The sequence below is a fragment of the Melopsittacus undulatus genome, chromosome 3, assembly GCF_012275295.1.
Source record: "Melopsittacus undulatus isolate bMelUnd1 chromosome 3, bMelUnd1.mat.Z, whole genome shotgun sequence".
NCBI classification, from domain to species: Eukaryota; Metazoa; Chordata; class Aves; order Psittaciformes; family Psittaculidae; genus Melopsittacus; species Melopsittacus undulatus.
The window spans coordinates 115,283,610-115,307,447 of NC_047529.1; the positions used below are offsets into that span (position 1 = coordinate 115,283,610).

The 23,838-nt window shown below is 39.9% G+C and overlaps 2 protein-coding genes across 2 annotated transcripts in view; one reads left to right on the plus strand and one right to left on the minus strand.

Annotated features, from left to right (window-relative positions):
* The window catches only part of LOC106023333 (spermatogenesis-associated protein 7 homolog), a 98,821-nt gene extending 90,422 nt beyond the window's left edge, over positions 1-8,399 (plus strand). Inside the window, exon 11 of the mRNA XM_034060790.1 lies at positions 8,274-8,399. Within this exon, the coding sequence (XP_033916681.1) occupies positions 8,274-8,399 (126 nt within the window). The remainder of the gene's footprint in view (positions 1-8,273) is intronic.
* Positions 8,400-11,061: 2,662 nt separating this feature from the next.
* The window catches only part of CENPF (centromere protein F), a 39,314-nt gene continuing 26,537 nt past the window's right edge, over positions 11,062-23,838 (minus strand). The window contains exons 12-19 of the mRNA XM_005143875.4: positions 21,504-23,765; positions 20,808-20,960; positions 19,874-20,050; positions 18,978-19,139; positions 17,487-17,655; positions 16,326-16,802; positions 14,531-14,724; positions 11,062-11,538 (exon numbers count right to left, since the gene is read on the minus strand). Of these exons, the coding sequence (XP_005143932.2) occupies positions 11,326-11,538; positions 14,531-14,724; positions 16,326-16,802; positions 17,487-17,655; positions 18,978-19,139; positions 19,874-20,050; positions 20,808-20,960; positions 21,504-23,765 (3,807 nt within the window). The 3' untranslated portion in view covers positions 11,062-11,325. The remainder of the gene's footprint in view (positions 11,539-14,530; positions 14,725-16,325; positions 16,803-17,486; positions 17,656-18,977; positions 19,140-19,873; positions 20,051-20,807; positions 20,961-21,503; positions 23,766-23,838) is intronic.

The window sequence follows — 23,838 nt, forward strand, 5'->3', positions numbered from 1 at the left end:
TCTGCTCTTCTGTGTACTCTCTATCCAAACCCAGCACCCCTCCACAAATTCCTGTTGACACTTACTCCAGCATAGTGTCTGAGGTCTGTGCCCTAAAACAACCTCCACTCTGATCTACTGACACTTCATGCGTTGTGAGGGTGCTTAAACCCATCCAGCTGCATTGCCTGACCCAGTGTCCCTGTTTAGCCAATCAGTCCTTACCTCTCACCAGGGAATTTGTGGCTATAGTACCTATAACCTCTTCTCCAGCTTTAAGAAGGTAGCACCATCACCCTTCCAGAGAGAAGGTTATGCACTCAATGGGTTGTTACATCGTGACAGAGAGGAAGAAGAAAGCAATTAATTGCCTAATTTCCCTGTTTGGGGGAAAGTAACTGCATAGCCATGAAGGAGGGAGTGAAAGAATATAGAAAACACATAGAGGAAAGAACAGTGCCTCAAAGAGCCTTTTAAAAAGACCAGCACCTTCACCTTTGATGCTATGCTCTAGGTAACTATATAGCATAGTTATTGCTGTAAAGTAGGGCACAGGGGGCAGATCTTTCACTGGACTCCAACCCGAGGCAATTTTCAATGTGGTTCATCAGATATACCTGAGCAGCAATTTGCTTTGCTTTAAAACACGCCATTCCAAATAGTGTGCCCAGGAGAAAGCATGCACCACTACTCCTATCAAGATTTATTTCTGCTGTTCACACTGCTTTACTACCTCTGCAGACTGCATTCTGCTTAGAAATCTTCAGCTGAGGGCTCCTTTCACCTACCCAGCCTTGGAGGTTCAAACTGTGCTCCATGTTTTAGAACTGCATTACTTTTCAGCACACTTATTAAGAAGCTGGATCTTCTATAACAAATTCCCACAGAGCAAACAGTGAAATGGTAGTGGCAATGAATTGGTTTCCTTGCAGGAAAGCTTGTAAAAATGTTCATATCTAGCCACTTGCTCAAATCCAACAGCAGGTATAAAACACACCTTTAGGAGTGCAAGGGTGATATTTGCACATAATAGTGAGCTCAAACCCTGATCCATACTCAGATACAGTTCAAGAAGCTATAAATTCCATGAGAAATATTTCCTTAAAAAGAAAAAACCATGCTGGCTCTTGTTAAGAGATAGAGGCAAAAGTGTAGCTCTTTGGATCCGGGAGAGTAGAAAAGTATCACTTCTGGGCTTGAAATAGCCTCTGAAATGGGTCTGTAAGTGCATCATTTCAGGACATTGATGGGAAACCAGCACTGCAGGGGTGCAGGATCTGGTACCCATCTATCTTCCAGGGAGCAAAGTGCTCCAAGTAACTTATTTCCTGAAGTTTTATCATATAAAGCCAAAAGCTCCCGAAGACACAAAGCAGTGCCTGAAACTTGCTTTATGCCTTTGTTTTTAGGAGGATCCTAAAGTGCTCATTCTCAAAAAATGCAGTGTAAAGACACCAAAAGATTGACCTCAGGTGAGGTGTTTGGTAACACATCCAGCTATGGTACCAAACATTTCAGGACAGGAACATGGAATAAAATAGGCAGCTGAATGGCACAGTGGTGTGAAAGCTGAAAGGGCCTCTTATTCAGAGAATCCCAGCCTGGTTTGGGTTGGAAGGGACTTTAAACCTAATTCAGTTCCAGCCCAATGCCATGGGCAGGGACCCCTTCCACTGGAGCAGCTTGCTCCAAGCCCCTGTGTCCAACCTGGCCTTGAGCACTGCCAGGGATGGGGCAGCCACAGCTTCTCTGGGCACCCTGTGCCAGCGCCTCAGCACCCTCACAGGGAAGAGCTTCTGCCTAAGAGCTCATCTCAATCTCCCCTCTGCCCAGTTAAAGCCATTCCCCTTGTCCCATCCCTACACACTCTTATAAAAGATCTGCTCAATCTAATACCATTTGCTTTAATATCTGTGTGAGTATAACCTCAATGATAAAACCTGGCAGGAAATGTCACAGGGTCTTTCACAGCCAGTGCTGGAACGGTTTATTTTTACATTTCTAAGGAAAAGAATAAATCCTTTTTGATGTACCACACCCCAGCAGTACCCTGAGTCACACTGAACCAGACACAGGAGAAAGCACCTCCACTTAATCCCTGGCACTATCTCCTGCCTGTTCTTTGCTCTTCCCTTCTTCCAGTGCCATACCCTTTCTACTTAGCCCATCACATCTCCTGGGATTGCCTTAGGAGGAGATATATCAGCTGAAAAGAGTGATTTAGATTGCTAATGCAATAATTACTGGCTTAATCATCAAAGTGCATAAGCAATTTACCAACAGTCCCTTTCAGCACTGTGCACTGGTACCATTGAAACGCAGGTTTTTGTAATGTACCATAATTAGATACTGCACATGGGAAAGTTTTAAAAGCAAACCAGTAAAAATGAAAATGACTGCTCTGAGATGAGCACAGGACCCAAAGTTTATTCTTCTCACAAGAATATGTCAGTGAGCTGGTATGTGGAAACTTCCTTCCAAACCAGCACTGACCCAATGGCCCCATCATAAGCAGAAGGGGGAATGTCCTGTGAAACGAGTTCTCTTCTGCATAGGACTTAAAGATGGAATCTTCAATTTTGGCAAAGTGGCATGGTTAATATTTATAGAAGTTCCAGCATGAATAGTTTCATCTCAGTGTCTTAAATTTTGTCTAAATTTCAGCTGGACATGCTCTTCTCACTGTCTACTCTGGCAGTATATACTGCACAGCCAAGTAGATTGAAATATTGCTCTTTTCCTTCCCATTCCATATGCACATTCAGCTGTGTGTGCAGTGGCAAATACCAGCGGAACTAGATGATATTAAGGTCCTCTCCAACCCTAACTGTTCTGTGATTGTATGATTCTACAAGGACACAGGTACCTTCCTATGTAAGCCAGGCTTTCCATGCATGGAGACAACTGGGAAACAGGGACTGTAGCAACAGGACAAGGGGCTTAAACTTAAACAGGGGAAATTCAGGTTAAATATAAGGCAGAAATTCTTTACTGTGAGGGTGCTGAGGCACTGGAATGGGCTGCCCAGAGAAGTGGTAAATACTCCATCCCTGGCAGTGTTCAAGGCCAGGTTGGACAGAGCCTTGGCTGCCATGGTTTAGTGTGAGGAGTCCCTGCCCATGGCAGGGGGGTTGGAACAGGATAATCTTAAGGTTTTTTCCATCCCAAACTATTCTGTGATTCCATGAAATACAAACAGATGACAACAACATACTCTTTACACCTGCATAGCTTACAGCTTTGGTTACTTCAGCACTGAAACCAAGCCTGACTCAGACCATGCTTTAGTTATATATCAGCAAGCTTCAAATGAGATCTAGAGGGGAAAAGAGAGGAAAAGGTGACAGTCACACAGTTAGAACACAGGATCAAATCTCAGCACTGTGCAGGTACAGCCACAAGCTCTCAGTTTCCTCAGCCTTCCATGGTCTTGGCTGCTGTACTGGCTTGTTCCCTTCTGGTGAAGGTTCACTTTAGCAGTCAACTCAGCAAAACAGAGCAGAGAAGATAGAAAATGACCCTATAATATTTAGAAAGAGCAGCCTTGCAGACAGCTTTAAATGACTTTTAAATTAGTTCAGAAATTATTACAAGAATCGATTTAGAGCTACGGAAGAGGTTTTGGAGTTGCTCTTTTCACTGTTCTTGGGCATTTCTTGCTGTCTATTAAGGCCATAAACATCTCAAAAATAAAACCCCTGACACTGAAGATTGCAAATCTCATGTGTCATTTTATCAAAGCATATGCACACAGAAATCCCTAGCACAAGGAGTTTGGATTATGTATGTTCTGAGCACTGGTGTAGTGTTCATAACTACTCTAACACTGAACTAAAAAAGTGATTCTTTTGAAGCACTGGATATTATTGGCTTCCAGCTCCGTTCTGCTTAATATGTTTCAACAAGAACAACTCATTTTGTGTTAAAGTGCTTCAGATCCAATACCCATTGTAATGACCTTTAAACTGAACTGAAGTTTCAAGATTTTCCCAGTAGGTTTCTTGAAATCTGCCCATTTTCTACCCTTTCTACATGACTGGTTCTAGACTCCATTTTGTGACATGAATACCCACATGTCAAAGAGAGGCCATCATGATTATCATCTCTTAATAAAGCAGAATACCTTGGGGATGCTCTAGTAATCCTAATTGATTAACCCATAATCCATTTTTCCACTTGATTCATTCTGAATGTGATATTAATCATTTTCTCAGCCTTGAGCAAGTCAACCCACACTGATCATGTCCATTCTGCAATCATCTGCCACTGAGATAGGTGAAGTGTTTAATTGCTTACTGACAGCTGGAATCCAACCTGTGGACCACATATTTCATCACCATTTTCCTGTCTCCCATGACGACTGTATTGGATCATCACTGTATGTAGCTTATGGCTCTTTGTAAGGCTGAAATAGATAAACACATGGTGTCACAGGGAAATGGGTTGTTTAGAGAAAAGCAAAGCAACCCATTTTGCTCCAATGAATTCTGAAACATCAAACTGGTGTCTCACTTCTGAGGAAAGGGTGCCCATGGTAGACATAACTTTAGAGCCCAGGCTATGATTTAATAGCAGGCTTCCACATTATTTTTATAAAGAAAAGGTAAATTTGCTGCTACCTAATGCAACATGTTTTGTAGAACTCTGCTCCATGGTAGCTTACTGCATGCAGGCTCTTATCTTCCCACAGGGGCTTACAACACAAGAGGTCACACTGAGGGAAGGGGGATGAAGGGGAGAGTCAAGTACTTTCAAGCAGTTACCTGCACTGTAGGTGCCTAAAGATACTCCTCTGCAGGCATGAAATCACCACAGATGTTGCTCAAGCATTTCTAGTGCTGTAGTAGCTGCAATCTTGTAAAGCAGTGCTTGTATGTAGCATAGATGGAAACTGGTTTTGCAATGTTAAAACTAAACTCTTCACTGCAGAGCTCAAGACTGTTCTTGTAACGCGTTGCGACTCCTGACTAACCCCTCTCATGCTGTTACTGCAGCGCTGTTGGAGGCACATAGACTCATAGAATCAGTTCAGTTGGAAAAGACCTTTATGATCATCAAGACTTTTACCCCAGCACTACCAAGGCCCCCCTCTAAACCACTGAGGGCTTTATCTACATGGGTTTTGAACACAGCCTTTTGCCATGGCTGGTTGAATAAATGACCAGCTATGTTTTGGTTACGTACACTCACTGCAGTTTTGGTTTGATATTGGATTGCTTTTCCTACCTCTCCTTCTGTCTTGCCTCTGTGCCTCCTCCCAGCATGGGATGCCTTTTCCAGGGGGATTTAGCTATAAAAAGAGATAATCTAGACTGCAGAATTTCTTGCAAATGAAAAATGAAGTCCCTGCACCAGAGTGAGCTAAAGGAAAGAAATGAATGAGATAGTGGGGACAAAAGTGAAACACCTACTGAACTGAAACTTCATTTCAGGCTTTTTCTCCAGTTAATTAAGTATTGAGGAAAATGGATGCAGAAAGCACATTTTAAAGCAATCAAGTGCTGCCAGGAATCAAACCAGCAATTTGAAAAGAGAACAACACTGCTCTCTGGCATCTGACGAAATAAGCTATTTGACAGGGAACAATATGTGCAGTACTGGTTAATTGAGAGGTGAGGAGAAGAATAATCATAGCTACATTACTGAATTTATAGAAGCATCTCCAGCGTACCACAGGGACGATATGAATGTGTGGAATCCTCCTGCCTGCTACACCAAGCCAGCAATCACTTCAGTTTTTACAACGTACCCTAGGCAGCAATGCAGAAATAGCAACTGTGGTGGCTGAAACTGGGAGCCTTGCCTTTAAAATGCCAGCAAAATCCCACACTTTCCTCTGCTGTGAAGAGATATGGGATAAGAAACAAGTGGAGAAGAAATCTCCATTAACACTTGCAGTCCTCTGTTAGAGCTCAGGATATAATACAACCCTTTACCAGCTGACAGAGTATGGAACATGGCTATTCCAGCACCATTATTCTCTTTCCTGCCATTGATTCAATAACCTTCCATTTTCCCCCATGTCATTTCAGCACATTCGAGTGACACTTACAACACAGGCAGCATCCTGCTCTGTCAAAGAAACCAGCAATAGGCATCAAGACAGCTGAACAAACCAACCATTTAGTACCCTCCCATTCATCCTAAAAACACTATGTAAAGGGATGTGGAGTTAATGGGAGATTACTATTCAGATTCTTTAATATAAGCCAATAGTTCTATGTGTAACAAGCTGGCTTAGCAGAAAAGTTGTTGATTCGAAGTTAATATCAGAAGCCAGACACAAAACAAATAAAAAGAGGAGTAAAAGAGCAGCTAACCAAGTTAAACAAGCACTTGAGCAAGTAGGAGATCTTGGAATCACAACATAGATTAATTTCTTGTGAGAAATTACAGAGGGAAAGAACAAGAAAAAGAAGTCCAAAAGGATTAAGTATCAGTCATTTCCATCAGCACTTTCAGCCTCTATGATCTGAATCTAAGTTAATTAAAAAGGATCCAAATTGTGCTCCTCAGGAGAACTAAAATCTTCGATCACTCAATGCCAGCCAGTGACTGAAGCCACAGGTACCGTTAAGTATCAACAGCAGTACTGAAAATAGGTTAATTTTCATGGGATCAAAAGAATACAGAACATTTCCCTTTCTCTACAGTGAACAAGATCATAGCAGTCCCCAGCTACAGTTCATAATTTCCCATTCCCCCATTTTGCCTCTAAAACCAAAACACATCTGTAATCTCACGTGGATACACAGACTTCATGAACAAGTCAATCTTCCTTCACAATGCCAAATGCATTTACACTGCATTTCATTACATGAAGAACTCAACAGGCCTCCTAAATAAAGGAATCCTGAAACACCAGTACTGAAAGCAGATTCTCACTGAGCTTTCACGTGTTTAGTTTATGAAGCAGCAGAAAAGCACAATACAGGAAACTGCTGATGCTTCTGTGCACCCATCAGTGCACTCACCTAAGTATTCCAACAGCTGAATTGTTCAAGCCAGCTGCACTGAAATCTGCTAAACAGATCTGGTTTATAGCTACACCATGTTTTTCTAAGCTCCATAGTTTCTGAACTCTACACTGACAGAAGTGCTAGCGTGTGCCTAAATATGTGTCAGAGAAGATGCACACGTATAAATATATATATAACAGAGGAGCTATGCCTATCTCCTGTCACTAGAACTATAGATATACTTAGCCCATTAAGCTAATCCACAACACCGGTTTTGAATACTACCATTTCTATCTGATTTCACACTAGTTCACCATGTATTCAGTTGTCAACAGCTTTTTTCAGTTACTGTCTTCTGCAGAAAACTTCTGCTTTTTCTAATTTGTGGCTATTTAGGATGAAGTAGCAAAAGCAGAGGGAGTTGGAGTCATTTTAAGGGTTAGACACCTGAAACCTCAAAAGCAGAAACATAGAGGTGGCACTTCAGCCATAGAGTGACACTACTTTCCCTACTGCACAGAGTGTTTATGCATTCAACTGTGTTTCCTTGCCTAAAAGGAGCTCATTTGCAATGTATAGTACTGTCCTGGGTTCCAAGTACTAACCGAGCTTAAAGCATGACAAGTACAAACAAAATCCCCATTAGGTGTGCCTGCACTTCTCTGTAAGGTTTTAGGGCAATACGCACATCTAGGACTAAACAGATTCAGATTCACAACCGCTTCACATGGTATTTTCATTCCTCTCTTTAAAGTATATACATCTGCATCAATCATTGGGTACATCAACAGGATCAGTAAACTGGATAGCAAGAACATGTCTCTTCTTTCAGCTCCATCCTTCTCTGCCACGGGTTGTTACTGGACTGGCAGACTCTTCTGAGTGAGCGTGCTGTGAGCCAGCAAAAGCAGTGATGGCAGTACCATGCACAGGAGTGGAACTGCAGTGCAATGCAGAGCATCTTCTGGAAGCTGATGCTTGAGGAAGTAGCACAGGCCCATATTTGATAAATGGCATTTCTCCAACTAATGATTAGTTCCTAAAGATTCTGTACAAACTCTACCCTAATGGTAGTTTATGAGACAGTAGTTATGTCCTGGGAAGCACAGGGCTGTCTCAGGCCAGCTACTGCTGTGCTATTCCTGTGCTCAAGGCTTGGGGAACTCCTGCTCAACTCTGCAGCTGAGTGGGCTCCAGAAATCAGGGCAGGATCTGACCTGGAAGCATTTTAAATTCTGACATAGGAGAGATCATTTCAAATATTGTTCCTTAATAATAATCCTGGAAGAGCAGCAGCCAAACAAATCTCCTTTTATGTTTTCCTTTCTTTACTAGGTAAAAAGGAGAAGAATAGTTCAAAGCCTGAAGAAAGAGCTGAACATCATGAACCAACCAGATCCTTCCATTAGGTATAAGGGCGCATGGCAAACAGACACCAGCATTCCCATGACATGCTTCTAAACTTGTAACTTTGGGCATTGCAGAAAGCATTCAAAATTAGTCCAGGACAACAAGCTAGATTTTACACCAATTACCGTGCAAAAAACAAGGAAAATGAAGAAAGGAAGATCCAGCTAATGCATGTTCCTGTGACATAACACAGCATCACTATGGGAACAATTGGGTTAGCTTGCCAAGAATAATAGCAGCACACCAAAAAAATCTTCCTTACACAGACTTTCACAATCAGTGAATAAGAAGTAACCTTTTATTGGTTATGGAGAACTGACACTAAGAAAACACATCCTATGCAATCCTCTCACTAGGAATTCTGATGAGGTACCTTGATTTTTTGATGTACAGAGAGATTGGATATTAAGGTTTTGATACACCTGTCAGATCCCTACATGAATTGTGACCTGCAGTCTAATCAGTTTGCAATAGGATATAGAATATGAAATCCCATTTTCAAGTGATTTAGGTATTAATCAAAGTAACTTAAGATCTCTTGGAAATCTTAGACTATATTAGCTCCTATGCCAAAAGCTAGGTATTACAATACATACTAGTTACTGGAAAATAACAGGCATTGTAATCTTTCAAAACACAAACGCTTACTGAAATCTAAAGTCTTCTAAAGGACAAACATGGCCAAGTAGGAAAATATGTAACTAGTAGAGCCCCAATCTTTTCTTCTAGCAATATTTACTTACTTATTATAACATGGTTGCTTACATTTGTCTGGTTAAGATTAGGCAGCCTTCTAAAGATAGATGTTTTTTTCCACACTCATCTCCAAGCGGGACACTTTTCAAGGCATGGGATTAAAATAGAACAATCACTGGGACAAATAAAACACACCAGCTTGCGGGTTTTGTTTTGCTATTGTTTGCTACTACTGTGTTTTCACACCCGTGCTTCTACCTCAGGCGAGTTAGCTTTTGAAGGAATTGCTACAATTCCACACACGATCCCTAAGTAATTTGGAGATACAAAACTGTATCTGAAATAATTGAACTGTGATGAGCAGCTTTGTTGGTATACTGACAGAAGATGAAACCATCAAAATGCATCCTTTAAGTTGGGCCTCTTTCAGTTGCCCTGGAAGAGGCCTGTAGGCACAGTGCCACAAGGACTCTTCTAATTACCTAATGCTTCAGTTAACAAACAACTTGAGATGTTTAAGAAAAAGCCACAAGACCTACTGATCACAACCATACCTGTATCTAGTTACTGAAGGATAACTTGTACGGGAGGTTTTTGTTGGTTGGAATATTGTTAGACATGAGACAAATGCTGAATTTCTCCAAAAGGTTTTTCAGTTTCAGTAATTATTTCTTCTCATAAACTGCATTCTAACAGGCAACGCTGTAAGCAAGGCAGAATAATAGTGGGTATGTAAATAGAGAAAACCACTCTCCTTTGCATATAAATAACTCAAGTAAAACCTTATATTTGTATCATTAGAGAAGCATTTGTTACACTTTGAAAGGTGAACTTAAAATAAAAGTGTTGTCTCTTAAGCTAAAGAATCTTCTTCAAGAAGCAGAAACATTACTACCCACTTTTGGTGAAAGGAGAAACATCTTTCTGATAGAAGAGTGTGAAAATGTCTCTGCTGTGCAATTTGGAGTCTTAGGGCACTACTGCTCATGTACAGGAGTCTGATTTTCCTAATACCTGGCTTGGGCAGACAAGCATAAGCAATATTAATGACTGGAAAGTAATTTCTGTTCAGTTGGATAATGACTGATTTAGCTGATGCCACCCTTTTCTCTTGCAGAGAATTGCTCTATGCTATTGAGCAAGCCAAATTAGACCTTTGAAATCCACAAGTACAAGCTGGTTGTGGTGAGCTTACCTGTAGTGAATCATCCTAATTCAAATGCACTATCATGAACTAGATGGATTTGGTTTCTTAAATTGTTGACACCAGAATCTTAAATGCTATTTCCAGGTGTGTTACCTTCTTTTGGGATCTGAAATAGGTTTTTTTTTAATGAAAAGGGCCTAACACAGGGTGGTTTATGCAGGTATTTCTTGACACCTAACCATTTCTCCAACACATCCACTCTCATTACATCAGGAACAAGTCTGTTATGCTTTTCAAATGAAGTGACACATTTGAGGCCAAGAATTGTCAAGGTAAAGGGTGACCTGCAGAGAAGGAGCAGGCAGCTATTACTGGTAGAGCAAGGCACAGTGTGTTGTGTGGTTCACAGTGTTGCCCTCAGCTTGCTGAGGATTGCTGCCTGGTCAAGGGCCATTTTGGAGAGGTGAAGAAGAACATTGTAAGACCTTCAAGTAGAGTCAAAGCCAGTACATACTGGGTAGTACAAAAAGATGGACTGGTAGGTGCTTAGTCTCAGGGTAAATAGACAGTCCTCTCCAAGTCTGTTCACACTGGGTCTCATCCCCCTTTGCACGCTGTTATTCCATCTGGAAGAAGGGATACCAGCACACTGGAATTGTGCACTGAATTGTCTTGTATTTGATTTTATATTTGTTTTTTTCACTCACAAGTGAAGTCACTGCCTCAGTTTGAATTAGCCAATACTGGTTGCCTCCTTTGTCCTGAAACCGAATATATTTAAAGATATTTCAGTGAGTTTAGTTTCCATTTGTAAATCAACCCAGGCACTCAGAAACATGGTAACAATAAACTGTGTGGCAACGTGTAGTCTACTTTTTCAATAGTTTAACTTTTTAATAGATTTATAAAAAAATATTTACCAGAAATCCTACAGAAGTTCAGTTATACCTGTTTCTTCATCATTCCATAAGCTCGAGTGACTATCGGTGTTAGTAAATATTAACAAGCCCTGAAGAACCCATCTGTTGTTCACCATTGGATAACAGAAAATGGTGCCCTCTGTATAGTTCATCTATTTCGCAGACTGGGTTTTGAACATCAGTTATTCTGAATTGTGATGGAGTCCACACCAGTTTACTGCATATTACAATGTTCTTTTTGCTCCTCTTGCTCAGGTAGTCCTTGTTGGTTTAGAGAACTTTTGCCTTTGTGCATCATATGACTCTCTGTGGTATTATTATCAGAGGCACTTTTTGTGGATTGCCTATATGGGCAAAGTCGTGACCTTGAATTACATTGCATTGGTGACAAAGCTGTTATTGCTTGCAACTTTTCTTCACCATAAACCTGTAACACAAACAAAAATGTTCTGGTTTACTGGTAACAGAAAACCATGGGTCAAGAGACTCACTGCATAGGACTAAACATTGGGAATTTGCAAAACCCATATATGCACACATTGAAAAATATCTTCATGACATGCATCCCTTTGATTATACAATACATTAAGACTTGATATTGTTTTGGTGTGGTGTAAGATGGAATATCTGCAACACAGCTGGCAAGCTATTGTGCCAGAAGCAGAGAAAAAAGCTAAACCAGCAACAGACAGTACCCAATCTCCTTACTAAAGTACCAGGTATAGAATCATAGAATAGTTAGGGTTGGAAAGGACCTTAAGATCACCTAGGTCCAATCACCTGCCATGGGCAAGGGCATCACACACTAAACCCATGTCACCCAAGGCTCCATCCAGCCTGGCCTTGAATGCTGCCAGGGATGCAGCATTCACAATTTCTTGGGCAACTCATTGCAGTGCCTCATCACCCTTACAGTAAAGAACTTCTTCCTTATATCCAGTCTAAAATTCCCCTGTTTCAGCCTGAACCAATCACCCCTTGTCCTGTCACTACAGTCCCTAATGAAGTGTCCCTCTCCAGCAACCTTGTAGGGCCCGGGCCCCTTCAGATACTGGAAGGCTGCTCTGAGGTGTCCACACAGCTTCTCTTCTCCAGGCTGAACAGCCCTAACTTCCTCACCCTATCTTCATACAGGAGGTGCTTGAGCCCATTGATCATCCTCATGGATGTCATGTGGGACAACACTGAATGCTTTGCACAAGTCCAGGTAGATAACATCAACTGCTCTGCCCCTATCCATCAGTTCTATAGCCCCATAACAGAAGGCCACCAAATTGGTCAGACAGGATTTCCCCTTAGTGAAACCATGCTGGCTGTCACCAACCACTTCATGGTTTTTCATGTGCTTTCCAGGAGAATCTGCTCCAAGATTTTGCCATGCAGAGATGAGACTGACTGGTCTGTAGTTCCGTGGCCCTTCCATTCTCCCCTTTTTGAAAACAGGGGTTATGTTACCCTTTTTCCAATCCTCTGGAACTTCACCTGACTGCCATGATTTCTCAAACACGATAGACTGTATCATATTGTATCCAAATGCTGTATTGTGCACTGAGATCTACAATTCATTTTCCCTGTATATATTCTGGAAACATAAACCAAAGTTGTCACTTTTGCTGACACCTGGACAGAAAACACTGCTTTCACATTTTAACTGATGTGCAGTCAAAGCACTCCATTTAGATGCTACATTAAATTCACATAGGAAAGGGAAGAAATTTGCATATGAAAATGACAGGGAACATTTTAAACACCTTGAGAAATTTGCAACAGTTTGAAACTGAGTGTCTGAAATGAAGCAAACATAAGTACCTGTCAAAGCCAAGGAAAGAAGGCTTATTTCCCTTTTTAAATAAGACACATAATTTATTGTATTAATATAAAATATAAGCAAACATTTTAATGGTTTCAATAAACAATGAAAGGATATTCTGAGCAATTCCACCAGAAATTCCCAGATGTACACATATATCCAGCAGTGTCCAAGAGAGAAGGACACACATTCCTGCAACAGTTGACTTTGGCATATTTACAGGTGGTGGAACAAAACAACCTTGAAATCTGAATGTCTCCTACATAGCTGAGGGTAAGGAGTAGCCTGTCCTTAGACCCAGACAATACAAGCTTAGGCAAAGAGGAGAACTGCTTGTGAAATCCCTCCTCCAGGTAAAGTAAAACCTATTTATTACTGATAGCTTGTTACTTGCTGTAACCTTAACTATGCCTACAACAAGCTTACACCAGCTGGGAAGTGATTACTACACAACATTTTGTGTCCAAGGCTTCCTTTCTTTTTTGCACTACTTTGTTTCTTTAAAAACATCTTCAGTTTGTTTCTAAAGTTACAGGAAAACATACATAAATGAGTGAAAATAGAATTTATTGGCATCACTTGATGAAACAGTAATAAAACAGAGCTCCAGGCAATGTCTAATAAGCAGCAAATTTTGGCAAGGAGGGTAGTTAACCCTTGAAACAACAGACATGAATTCAGTGGATTCACTCACTTCAAAATACAGATTTCCCCTTGCTATAGCTCAAAACAAGGGAATATTTCTGTGTAACCTGGCAAACTGGAAGAATTTTTATCTAGTGGCATATTTCTGTGCAACCCTCATGTAAACAAGCAACAAAATATAACAGCTATTCTCTTATTGCTCAACTTGAGATAGCACTTTTAAAAGCTTTGAAGATTTCAGACAACAAAAGATTTATTTCTGCCCTAACATTTCTCTCTAATCATCAAAGCGTTTGCACCAGCTTGGAAAGAACAGGTTTTGCTGATGTTCTGTGAAGCACTCAGCAGTGTGTCATATTACTGAATTTTAATGCAAACTCCAGTTAATGAACAGCTTTTTAACTAAAAATCAGCTTTCAAACCCTAACTCTAGTATTTATTTGGTTTGATAACCTTAAAATCTGGTAAGCACTAACACAAAAGTCTAGGTTCTTTACCCATCTAAATACTCTCTATTAATGTGTTTAACAGCCTCTCAACTAGCTGTGCTTGTTTTACCACATCTTGAAACTGAGATTCCAAGAAAAGTTAGGAGAAAATGTTAAGCATCAATTCAGACTCCCAGAGGGTCATTCTTTTACTGTTTACATGTTCTGAAACCTATGAAACCACAGTATAAGGAATATCTGCTCTTTAATATCCATCACAAGAAACTGAAAATACACCTGTATTTAATCTACATTACTTGGTGGGTTTCCCTATGAAGTCACAGATTACATCAAGGGAACAACTTGCAGATTACTAATGTGGTCAAGACCTCTGTCACGTTTTAGTGGTTCAGTACCTATGATCTTATTTTTACCACCTTATATATCCTCAGACTTACTTGGCAAGATGAATACATTTTATGTATGCATTAGTTTTCCCCACAACTTTCATACCCAGATGTACAGTTTTAAGGTACCTTTTGTCGTTTGCTGCCACCAGATGTCGAAGAGGAGCGCTTACCAAGATGATCTGGTCTATGTTTCTGTACATCTTGAACAGGCAAAGTCAGTTTCTTACTTGGGGAAGCCAGACGGGGACTGGTTCTTAGACTTAGGGGGGTTCGATGTAAAATGCAAGGGCTAACCTTTCTGCTGGTGGTATCAGTAAACCCTGGAAAAGAAACAGCTTTATTAAAATAAGCCAAATAAGTTACACTTTCTTAAACAAATCACCTCTTTCTTTTCATAATGAGGCTAAAAAAAGAGGAAACTAAATTTGTTCTGTTGAAGAAAACGGATCAAAAAGATTGCTGAACAGACCTTGGGTATCCCAAAATGCATATGCAAGCCCTGGATACTGTAGGCAAGGTGCAACAGTGATTCTGCAGCAAAGCTTTTCAAACAGTGTTTGGTCATTTTATTTACAGGTACATACGTTATTATCTAGATAATAATTACATAAACATAGTGCTGCTATCAGAAATCACTCAGAACACAATACAGTGACATGACATGCTTGATTTGTCATACTTTGCTCTGCACAGAACTACAATGTTATAGATTATCTATTATATTCTCTATTTAGCCTAGAAGTCAAACATTACCTGACACATATATCCTCAGAAGATTATTCCAGAAAAAATAATGCTGGTAAGAAAATGAAATGCCAATAATGTGTAGGCTTTGAGGTGATTCAGTGTCTCTGTGGCTTGACTTTAATGACTGCAAATGCATTTATTTCAAAGGGGTACTTAGCAGGTTGCTGAACATACATTGTATTTTTCAAGCCCTGATTTGTGCATCTTCTCAGTTACTTTCTGCTACAGTGAACCTTTGCATGGAGTACCTAATTTCACTGCATTCATGGCATGAAAACAGAGTTCTCATGAAGATGGCAATGTATTACTGCTGAGGGCAAGGCAGTTTTGACTCAGAATTTTAAGTGATTTATTGTATTGGAAATTAACATATTTTAAATTACTGATACTGGTATTGAAAGAAATAAAGGCACACAAAGAAGAAGACACTCAGCTTCCCTCCAGACACCTCTCCTCTCCAGTTTCTGGTCTCCAATCACCTTGCTACGCACTACACCTTCAGTGAGGTGATGGAGAACAGGAGATGGGGGTCAGATCCTGCTCCTTGTTTTTAACCCAAGCGCTCAGGGGTAGAGGAACATGCTGGCTGTAGTTCCTCTGAGGTTGTACCTTTTTCCTCAGAGCCCCCCTGCAGCCCTCAGCAGCAGCCACTAACTGGTCAGACCCTACATAGCTGTTAACTACCTCTGACTTCATGAGTTACGCTGAAGGAACTGTGGGGCTATGGAGGAAGCAAACATGACTCCATCACAAATACTCCAGCTCTCCAGTCTTGTGGCCTTTAAGATTAGACTCACTCCACATCTATTCTCCTGTAAGTTCCAGTCAGTGGTTCAAATAATGCTTTTAAATGACTAGAGCAAGTCTTCCATCACCAGACTTTGCTGCTGTTACACAGTATATGCTTAGCCCCTCATACATACATCAGGAGAATGGTAGTTATTAAACCAATATAAACATATTATGCTAGTCTAATACCACAGCTCCACAAACACTGACTTGGCACTAACTGGCACAACTCACATTAACTACTTTCACCTTCCATCACTGTCACCAAAAATATTTGCACAGTTACCTACTCACCCAGAGTAAAACTAATCCAGCAAACCAAAAGAGAAGAAAACCTATGCACCCTGCTCAGAGGATGCTTGCCTTTATAAAACATCATTAATACCTTTTTTCACTACTTCTGGAAGCCCATCTGGCTCACTGGCAGTGCTCTTCTCACCTAGCAGATCTTGATAGACATCATCCTTCCTTTTTTTCTTGGGTAAAGTCTCTGGCATAGGGGATCTTGGTTCTCCATTATCTTTCCTGTTGCCTTCATGTCTCTGCCTTTTACTTGGAAGCTTAGTAGCATCTTCAGTTGCCCTCATCTCTTTGACAGACTGATTGCTCCCTGTCAGTGAGTTATCTGAAATCAGCAAAGGAATGCTGACAAGATCACTTGTTGGCTGTTTCAGCTGAGCACTCAACAAACTGACTTGTGTTTTTAGCATCTCATTTTCTTCCTCTAGTTTATAATGTTTAACAATTAGAGAACAGTATTTCTCCAAGTTCTCATTTGCTTCTCTGGTTTTCACTTCTATAGATTCCTGTAATTCTTCCAGTTTTAACTTCATTTCCTCCATAACAGCATTCTCATCAGCACCTTTCAAAGCAAAACATCATTATAGCTAACAGACAAATGCATATATAAGAGCTTACAAAGGAATGGTCACATATCTTTTAATGAATTATACATGTTCAGTAACTGTGCCACTAGCAAAAACTAAGTGACAGTGTATAGCAAAATCAGTGATGAGACACAGCAATATATTTGCTAAATAGGGCACAAACATGCACAATTTGCAAAGAATCTTTGACCAGTGACAGGGCAAACATTCCCCTGCCATTTTGTAACTGCTGAACACTTGAGTCTGTGCCCCTAGATTTAAATATCACTTACAATGCAGTTCATCTCATGAGATGAGCCAAAATACAAAGAACAGAACATGAGAATCAGCGGGGAGAGCTGGAAAACTGTAAAAGACCTTGCGTGGTAACTTTGGTTATTAAGAAACACATTCCCCTTTTTCCTTAGCTCACTTTTAAACACAAATGTGTAATATTTAAAATATCTATTCATAATCCAGAGCTGCCTCTGATACTTTAAGAGAGAGGGATGAACTTTTTGACACGTTTGCAGTTGTACTCTTTTATGCTAGTTAAGAAGTATGTCCTGCATTAGAGCTGCATATGCAAACGGATATTTTAGGAGAAAAGAAAGTTTTACAAACTTAAACTGCTAAGAAGCATTAAGACTGAATCTAGATTTAGTTACCTTCTTTCCTACACTCTGTCATTGCTAGATTTTTCTTGTTTAATAGTTCATCACGTTCAACAAGTTGTTTTTGCAGCATTTCTTTTTCCTGTTCCATCTGTTTACAGGATTTCATCCACAGCTGCACTTCACTGTGGGTAAACTCATCTTCCTTCTTCTGTTGAACTATAATGTTATCAGCCTACAAAATAAGAAATGTAGTTCCTACATCAGAAACATAATTCTTCCATTCAAACATTAGAATGTAAAATGGAAGCTCAACTCTTATTCAAGGTAAGCCATAGGGCTTGGTTGTCACATATACTTGTTTGCTTGCTTCCTTGCAACCTCGTTATAGCAGCTCCTTTACTGCGGGAAAAGGAAGCCCTTACTAGATAGCTCCCTCCCTGGCAGTGTTCAAGGCCAGGATGGACAGACCCTTGGTCAACACGGTTTAGGGTGAGGTGTCCCTGCCCATGGCAGGGGGTTGGAACTGGATGGCCTTAAGGTCCTTTCCAACCCAAACCAGTCTGTGATTAACTCATCAGAAAAACAAGAATTCAAATACCAGTAAGGGAGACTTACTCTCGTCAGGTATACTAACAGATTATGAATGCTCAAATTACTGATGTCAAGGCTAGCAACTTACCTGTGAACTCTGAGTCCTTTTTTTATCTATCATCACTTCATTGATGTGACTTAAAGCATTAACAGTTTCAAACTAATACTCCAAATTTTCAAGTGCACCCTCCTAAGTCTGAGTCTCATTTACTCTCCATCCCTATTGCATCTTATTACCATAGAGGCAAGATCACCCAGGCCTGCTTTGCACTCTAAATTCCAGCTCAACAATACTGCTCTGAGAAGCAGCACATCATTCCTTTCCACCCATTCCTTTCCACTCACTTCCACACCCCTGGGCTGCCCTGTGCTCATGTGGCCTCTTTGCAAAAACCATGCAATGAGCACAGAGGAAGCCCTGTACACTCTGCATTTACACTACCACGGGTAACGTAATGTTTTCTGTCACTAGCACATATCCTGTAGTCCTCTGTATCACTGGACTGCTGGTATTAAACAAATTAACCTCACAGTGGAGGGCCCTATGGAATAAAGAACTGATGAGCAAGATGAATGTATTGCAACTCAGTGTTTACTTGCAAGTAAATACACAAACAGAAAATAGAGGCACTGCAAAGTCTGTTTGAGTGTATTTTAGTCACAATCCTGTTGCAATGTTCAGTGTAGACGGACTGCTGTATTGAGTATCACATACACCAGCTCTAGGTGATCTCAGTTGTGGCACACATTACAGAGTTTTTCTACTGTAGATCAATAATGTAGATCTAATGTAGATCAATATCAACAATGTTTCCTCCATGCTCTATAGTCTCATTAATGAAACAAAGGCAGTATCAAAGTCAAGCCAAAGCTCTGGAGCACTGGCTCCCAATCCTGTTTTATTTTACTACATGGTGCCATGGGTCTCCTGTAATTGGCCATGCTTATGTATCTTTTTCTTACCTTAATTTTTAGGAGTTCTTCTAATTTTTGTTTAGCTTCTTTAAGGGAATTATTCAACTCTTCTTTATTTGACTTCAAATGCTCCATTTCCAATTTCTGAGAGCTGATAAAGTGCTCCAGTGAATTCATCTTGTCTTGACAGGCCTCAATTTCAGCTTCATTCTAGAGAAAGAAAATGTGCCTAATTACTATGATACCAAAAAGGACATTGACTTGAAATTTAAAGATGTACTTACGAGCATATCACAGCCCACAGGAATTCCACAGCAAATCTGCTTGGTGTGTTTTGAGGAGTTTAAAACTGAAAGAACATTTTGTCTCCAGTATACATTTTGAATATCAGAATCTTGCCTTTAAGAAGTCTACCATTAGAAAGCCCTTGTATTTTAGTAAAACTTGCTTTTAAATTTACTTTATATTCACAAGAATGAAAATTATTAAGAAATAATCATAGTAAATGGTTTGCCTGTGTCCTTCTGGCCTCAAGTACACAGTTATAGGCAGATACTTCAGCAGAAAAGATGATGGGTCCTCGTATGGCTGCATGTCAGCATGGTTGACAAAGGCATTTCCAACAAATGTGCCCTTATATCCTGAAGGTGTTAATCTTTCTTCCCCATTCCTACCAAAACAACCATTTCCTGGACTAAAACATGCTGTTGCTTTATAGATAAACTCCATATATACTTAACACAGAGTCCTGAGGTAAATTCACCTTTCACTGCTTGCTATACAGAAAAAAGTTAATTCAACCTTGACTGAGTTCCAAGGTAAGTATATTTAGTTTGGCAACACTGTTAGCAAAGATAATTTCTTTTGTAATAGGATCAGCAACATTTTGTGAAGTACACAGAATTAAAAACTCACAGCATCATTCTTCCCATTTTCTGATTTACCTTTCGGTTTGCTTCCATCAGAGCATCCTGATGTTCCTTCTCTGCTTGAAGTAATCTGGTTTTGTATTCTGATATTTCTCTCTTCATTTCACTTTCTTTTTCTTGTAGTTCTTTCTGGACCATGCCTAATCTCTCAGTCAGTTCATTTCTTTCCGACATAGTCTGATGCATCTGAATCTGTAAACAGTAATAGCACATCCTTTACTATTTAGAATTTTCTCAATGGAGAAAGAGTTGACCCATTAAATTATTTGACTTTACATCTGAAACATCTCTGAATTTCCAAAACCAACCTGGTAAAGAAATAAAGTATTTAATAGTGGCTAAACCCACTGGATTAAAGAACGAAACATCTGAATGCAAAAGGCAAAACAGAAGGCAAAGGAGGGTCACCTAAAAAGAAACGTTACGATCCGCAGGGCATGACCAGTGCAAGTTTGCCAACACTTAAATCAAGCAGCAGTGCCAAAATCAAAGCTTAACCTCTCTAAACACTGGTCCCTCTGAGAGTGATTTGGGAGATTAAGGGTCACTTTCCTCATCCTCTTTTAAGATAAGAAAGCTTTCTAAGCATTTTCATTTTGACCCACTTTTAGAACTGTACTCTTTGGAGCAGTTGGCCTGTATTTCCATACAAGTTTTCTGAAAGCTGCTGACATTTCCTTTCTTTTCTCACCCAAATTCCTTAACACAACAGAATCAAGCCTGATTATACTACTTTATACATACTGTTAGTAGGCCAGAAAACCATTTAAGCTGATTTAAACACAAAATATTGTTCATAAATTCTGTCTCAGAAGACAACATTTAAGATTCAGAAGCAAGAACTTCCAATATTGTATATTAGCACAGCTCCCTTGAACAACCTCCACACATTTACTGTACTTGAGCATCTGGCCTTGACCTCAGAAATACTACACATGGAGCAACTAACTTTGCTCTTTTCTGCATGTTCTTGAAGAAGTTGTATTTCTGCAGCAAGCTTGTCTCTTTCTGTGGTCAGTTCTTCCTGTAGTTTGGAAATCTTCTGTTCAGCATCACTTAGCTTGACTCGCAGCTCACTATGACTTCCCATCAGTTCATTTACCTGAAATGAAATTGTTCATAGTTATTTTTAATTACATGTGTCATGACCTGCAAAGAAGTTTCTTATATACAACAAAGCAGATTTTAAGATGAGCTCTTTTGATCCCATAGCTGCCGTACCTCCAAGCAACAGTCACAACAGCCTAATGCTGCTTTCACATGTTAAGCACCCAAATATTGTTTTGCTTTCCTTTGAGCTCCCAAAGTACTTTTTCTTGATATAAAAGCCCACTTATCCAATGCTAATTTGTGTTTTTATCTTCTAAAGGAAAGAGGAAACTACCCTGCATTATTTGATTACTTAAACTTCTATGTCTCCTTTCAAGGAACTTTCCCATTCACCCTACACAAAACAATATCACACTTCTCAGCTCTGTAATTTCAATGCAAACTCAGGATTCCATTGAAAGCATTTTAAAAATAGGATGCTTACTATAAAAGTTAAAGTTATTATAAGGTATAATTTATTAAGGAAGTGCTAATCCCAGAGGACACTTTATCCTTACTCCTCAAAAGGGAACTCTGCTAAAGGAAGCAGTATTACCTTTTCACATAAAGTGCTCTTTTCACAAGAAGTCGATTCCAGTTCTTTCTCAAGGTTCTTATAGGACACTTTTAGAACATCCAGGATAGCCGGAAAGGTTTCATCCTCAGGAAAATGTTGCTCCTTCAATTTCAACTCAGCAACCAAATTCAGCAGCCTCTCTTTTTCCTGTTGCCAGCGTGCATGCTCTTGGTGCATGCGTGTCAGCTCTAAAGACATCTCCTCTGTTTCTTTCACCTCCTTTTCAAGATCACTGTTTTCCTGCACCTTTTCACTAAGCTTTTGCTTACAAAGTGTTAATTCTTGAACAAGTTCTTCCCTCATTTGATCCAATCTGACCTTTTCATTTTTCAATTCCTGACATTCCTGGAACAGTTTTGTTTTATCATGCTCAAGATGAGCCACCTGGTTAATCAAGACTTGCTCTTTTGCTCTGGCATCTCCTTCCTCCTCTAATTTCTCACTCATTTCTTTGAGCTCAGATTTCAGCAATGCCACAGCATTTTCAAACTCTTCCTTGATGTGCAGCTTTTCTTCCTCCTTTTCTTCTAACAGTTTTGCTGTAGTCAGTTTCTCAGCTTCTAGTTCTTCTTGTTTTACTTTTAAATCTTTAGCCAAACATTCCTTTTCTGAGGTGAGGACATCAATTTGTACATTCAAACATTTCAGCTTTTCAGTCACCTCTTCCATCTCCACTGTTACTGTTTCTGCCTCTGCTTTTGCAGTCTCCAACTGAATAATTGCATCTTCTAGATTTTTCTCTGACATCTCCAGTTCTCTTTCAAGCCTCTCAATTTTATCTAGAAGAGAGTCAGCGTTCCGTTCACTGTCTTTCAGCTTTTGAGCTATGTGGAGCTTTTTCTTCTCATCCAATTCAATTTTGACTTTCAGCTTCTCGATTCCATGTTTCATTTGGTCAACTTCTTCCTGTGCTAAGCTGAGTCTAGCAGCAAGTTCTCCTTTCTCCATTAACAAGACTCCCAAAGATCTGGAAAACTTTGAATTTTCCATTTCTGATGAACTTAATTTATTCTGTGTTATTTCCAGCTCTCTTACAATCAGCTCTTTCTCCTTCTTCAAATCTGCTGCTTCATTTTGGAGTTTTTCCTTTTCTAAGGTGAAAGACACAACATCGTTTTCCAAACCTTGCAGCTTCTGCAGAAGATGCTCTTTTTCATTTGATAACTGATTTACATCAGATCTTGCAGTCTCAAGCAGATTTGTTTGTGTCCTCACTTCACTCTCTAACCTTCTAATGAATTCAGCAGAATCCACCTTAGCTGACTCCAGCTCTTTTAATTTCTCTTGTAGCTGCTGGTACTTGTAATCCAGTTCCTTTTTATTTTCAGTCAAAATACTCAGTTCTTGGTTAATGTGGTTTCTCTCAGCTGTGACTGAGACAAGTTGCTCTTGGAAGCTAGAAATAGTTTTCAGGTTAACTCCCATTTCCCTTTCTAATAGCTGACATTTTGCCTGAAGCATTTCAGTATCATGCTCTGTGAACAAGACATGGTCCTTAATATTACCTTGCTCAGATTTAGGACTCCTCTGTCTATTTTCAGTTGCAACAAATTGGTCAGGACAATCTCTCTTGGTCATTTCTACATCATCCAATGTGTCTGCTGTATTAGGGAATCTATATACCTCAAGCTCAGAATTTATGTTCTCAGCTTCATTTTCTAATGTATGAGAGAATTGCTGGTTATTGACAGAAACTGATTCCAGTATTTCCTTTATGCCACAGTTTTCTTCCTTGACAACTACATCAGCTTCCTCCAGTTCTACAAAGGCTGAGCTCTTTGGAGCTAATTGTGGATTCTGAAAGTTCAGCTCTGAGTTTAATTGCTCAACTTTCGTTAGTAAATCAACATGTTTATGGCTTTCTTCCATCTTATGGATCCGCTTTAGATTTTCAGCAGTCTGTTCTTCTGCCTTTTCCTGAAGCATTTCAGTGGTTATTTGATTTTCAGAGAAATACCCTGCACTCAGACACATCCTATTATTGGAAACTGATAACGCACTGGCATGGTCTGAAGGACTACTTATTTTCCCTGACATATTTCTACCCTCTTGTTCTCCAGAAATCTCAGTGTAATTTTCCATTAGTCTTGCTTCAGTGCTCTCAGTTGCATTCTCACACACAGAGGGACCTCCTACAGCCATTTTCTCAAAGGAGATTAGTTTACACCTTCTGTTTTTCAGTGCTGCGTTTTCAGTAGGCATTCCCAATCGATAAGGAGTACTGGTTTCTTGGTCAGTCATCTGCAAGGGTAAGAATCAACCCATTAAGAAAGGCAAAAGGAAAAGAATACATACAAGAATAAAAGAAGGCGAG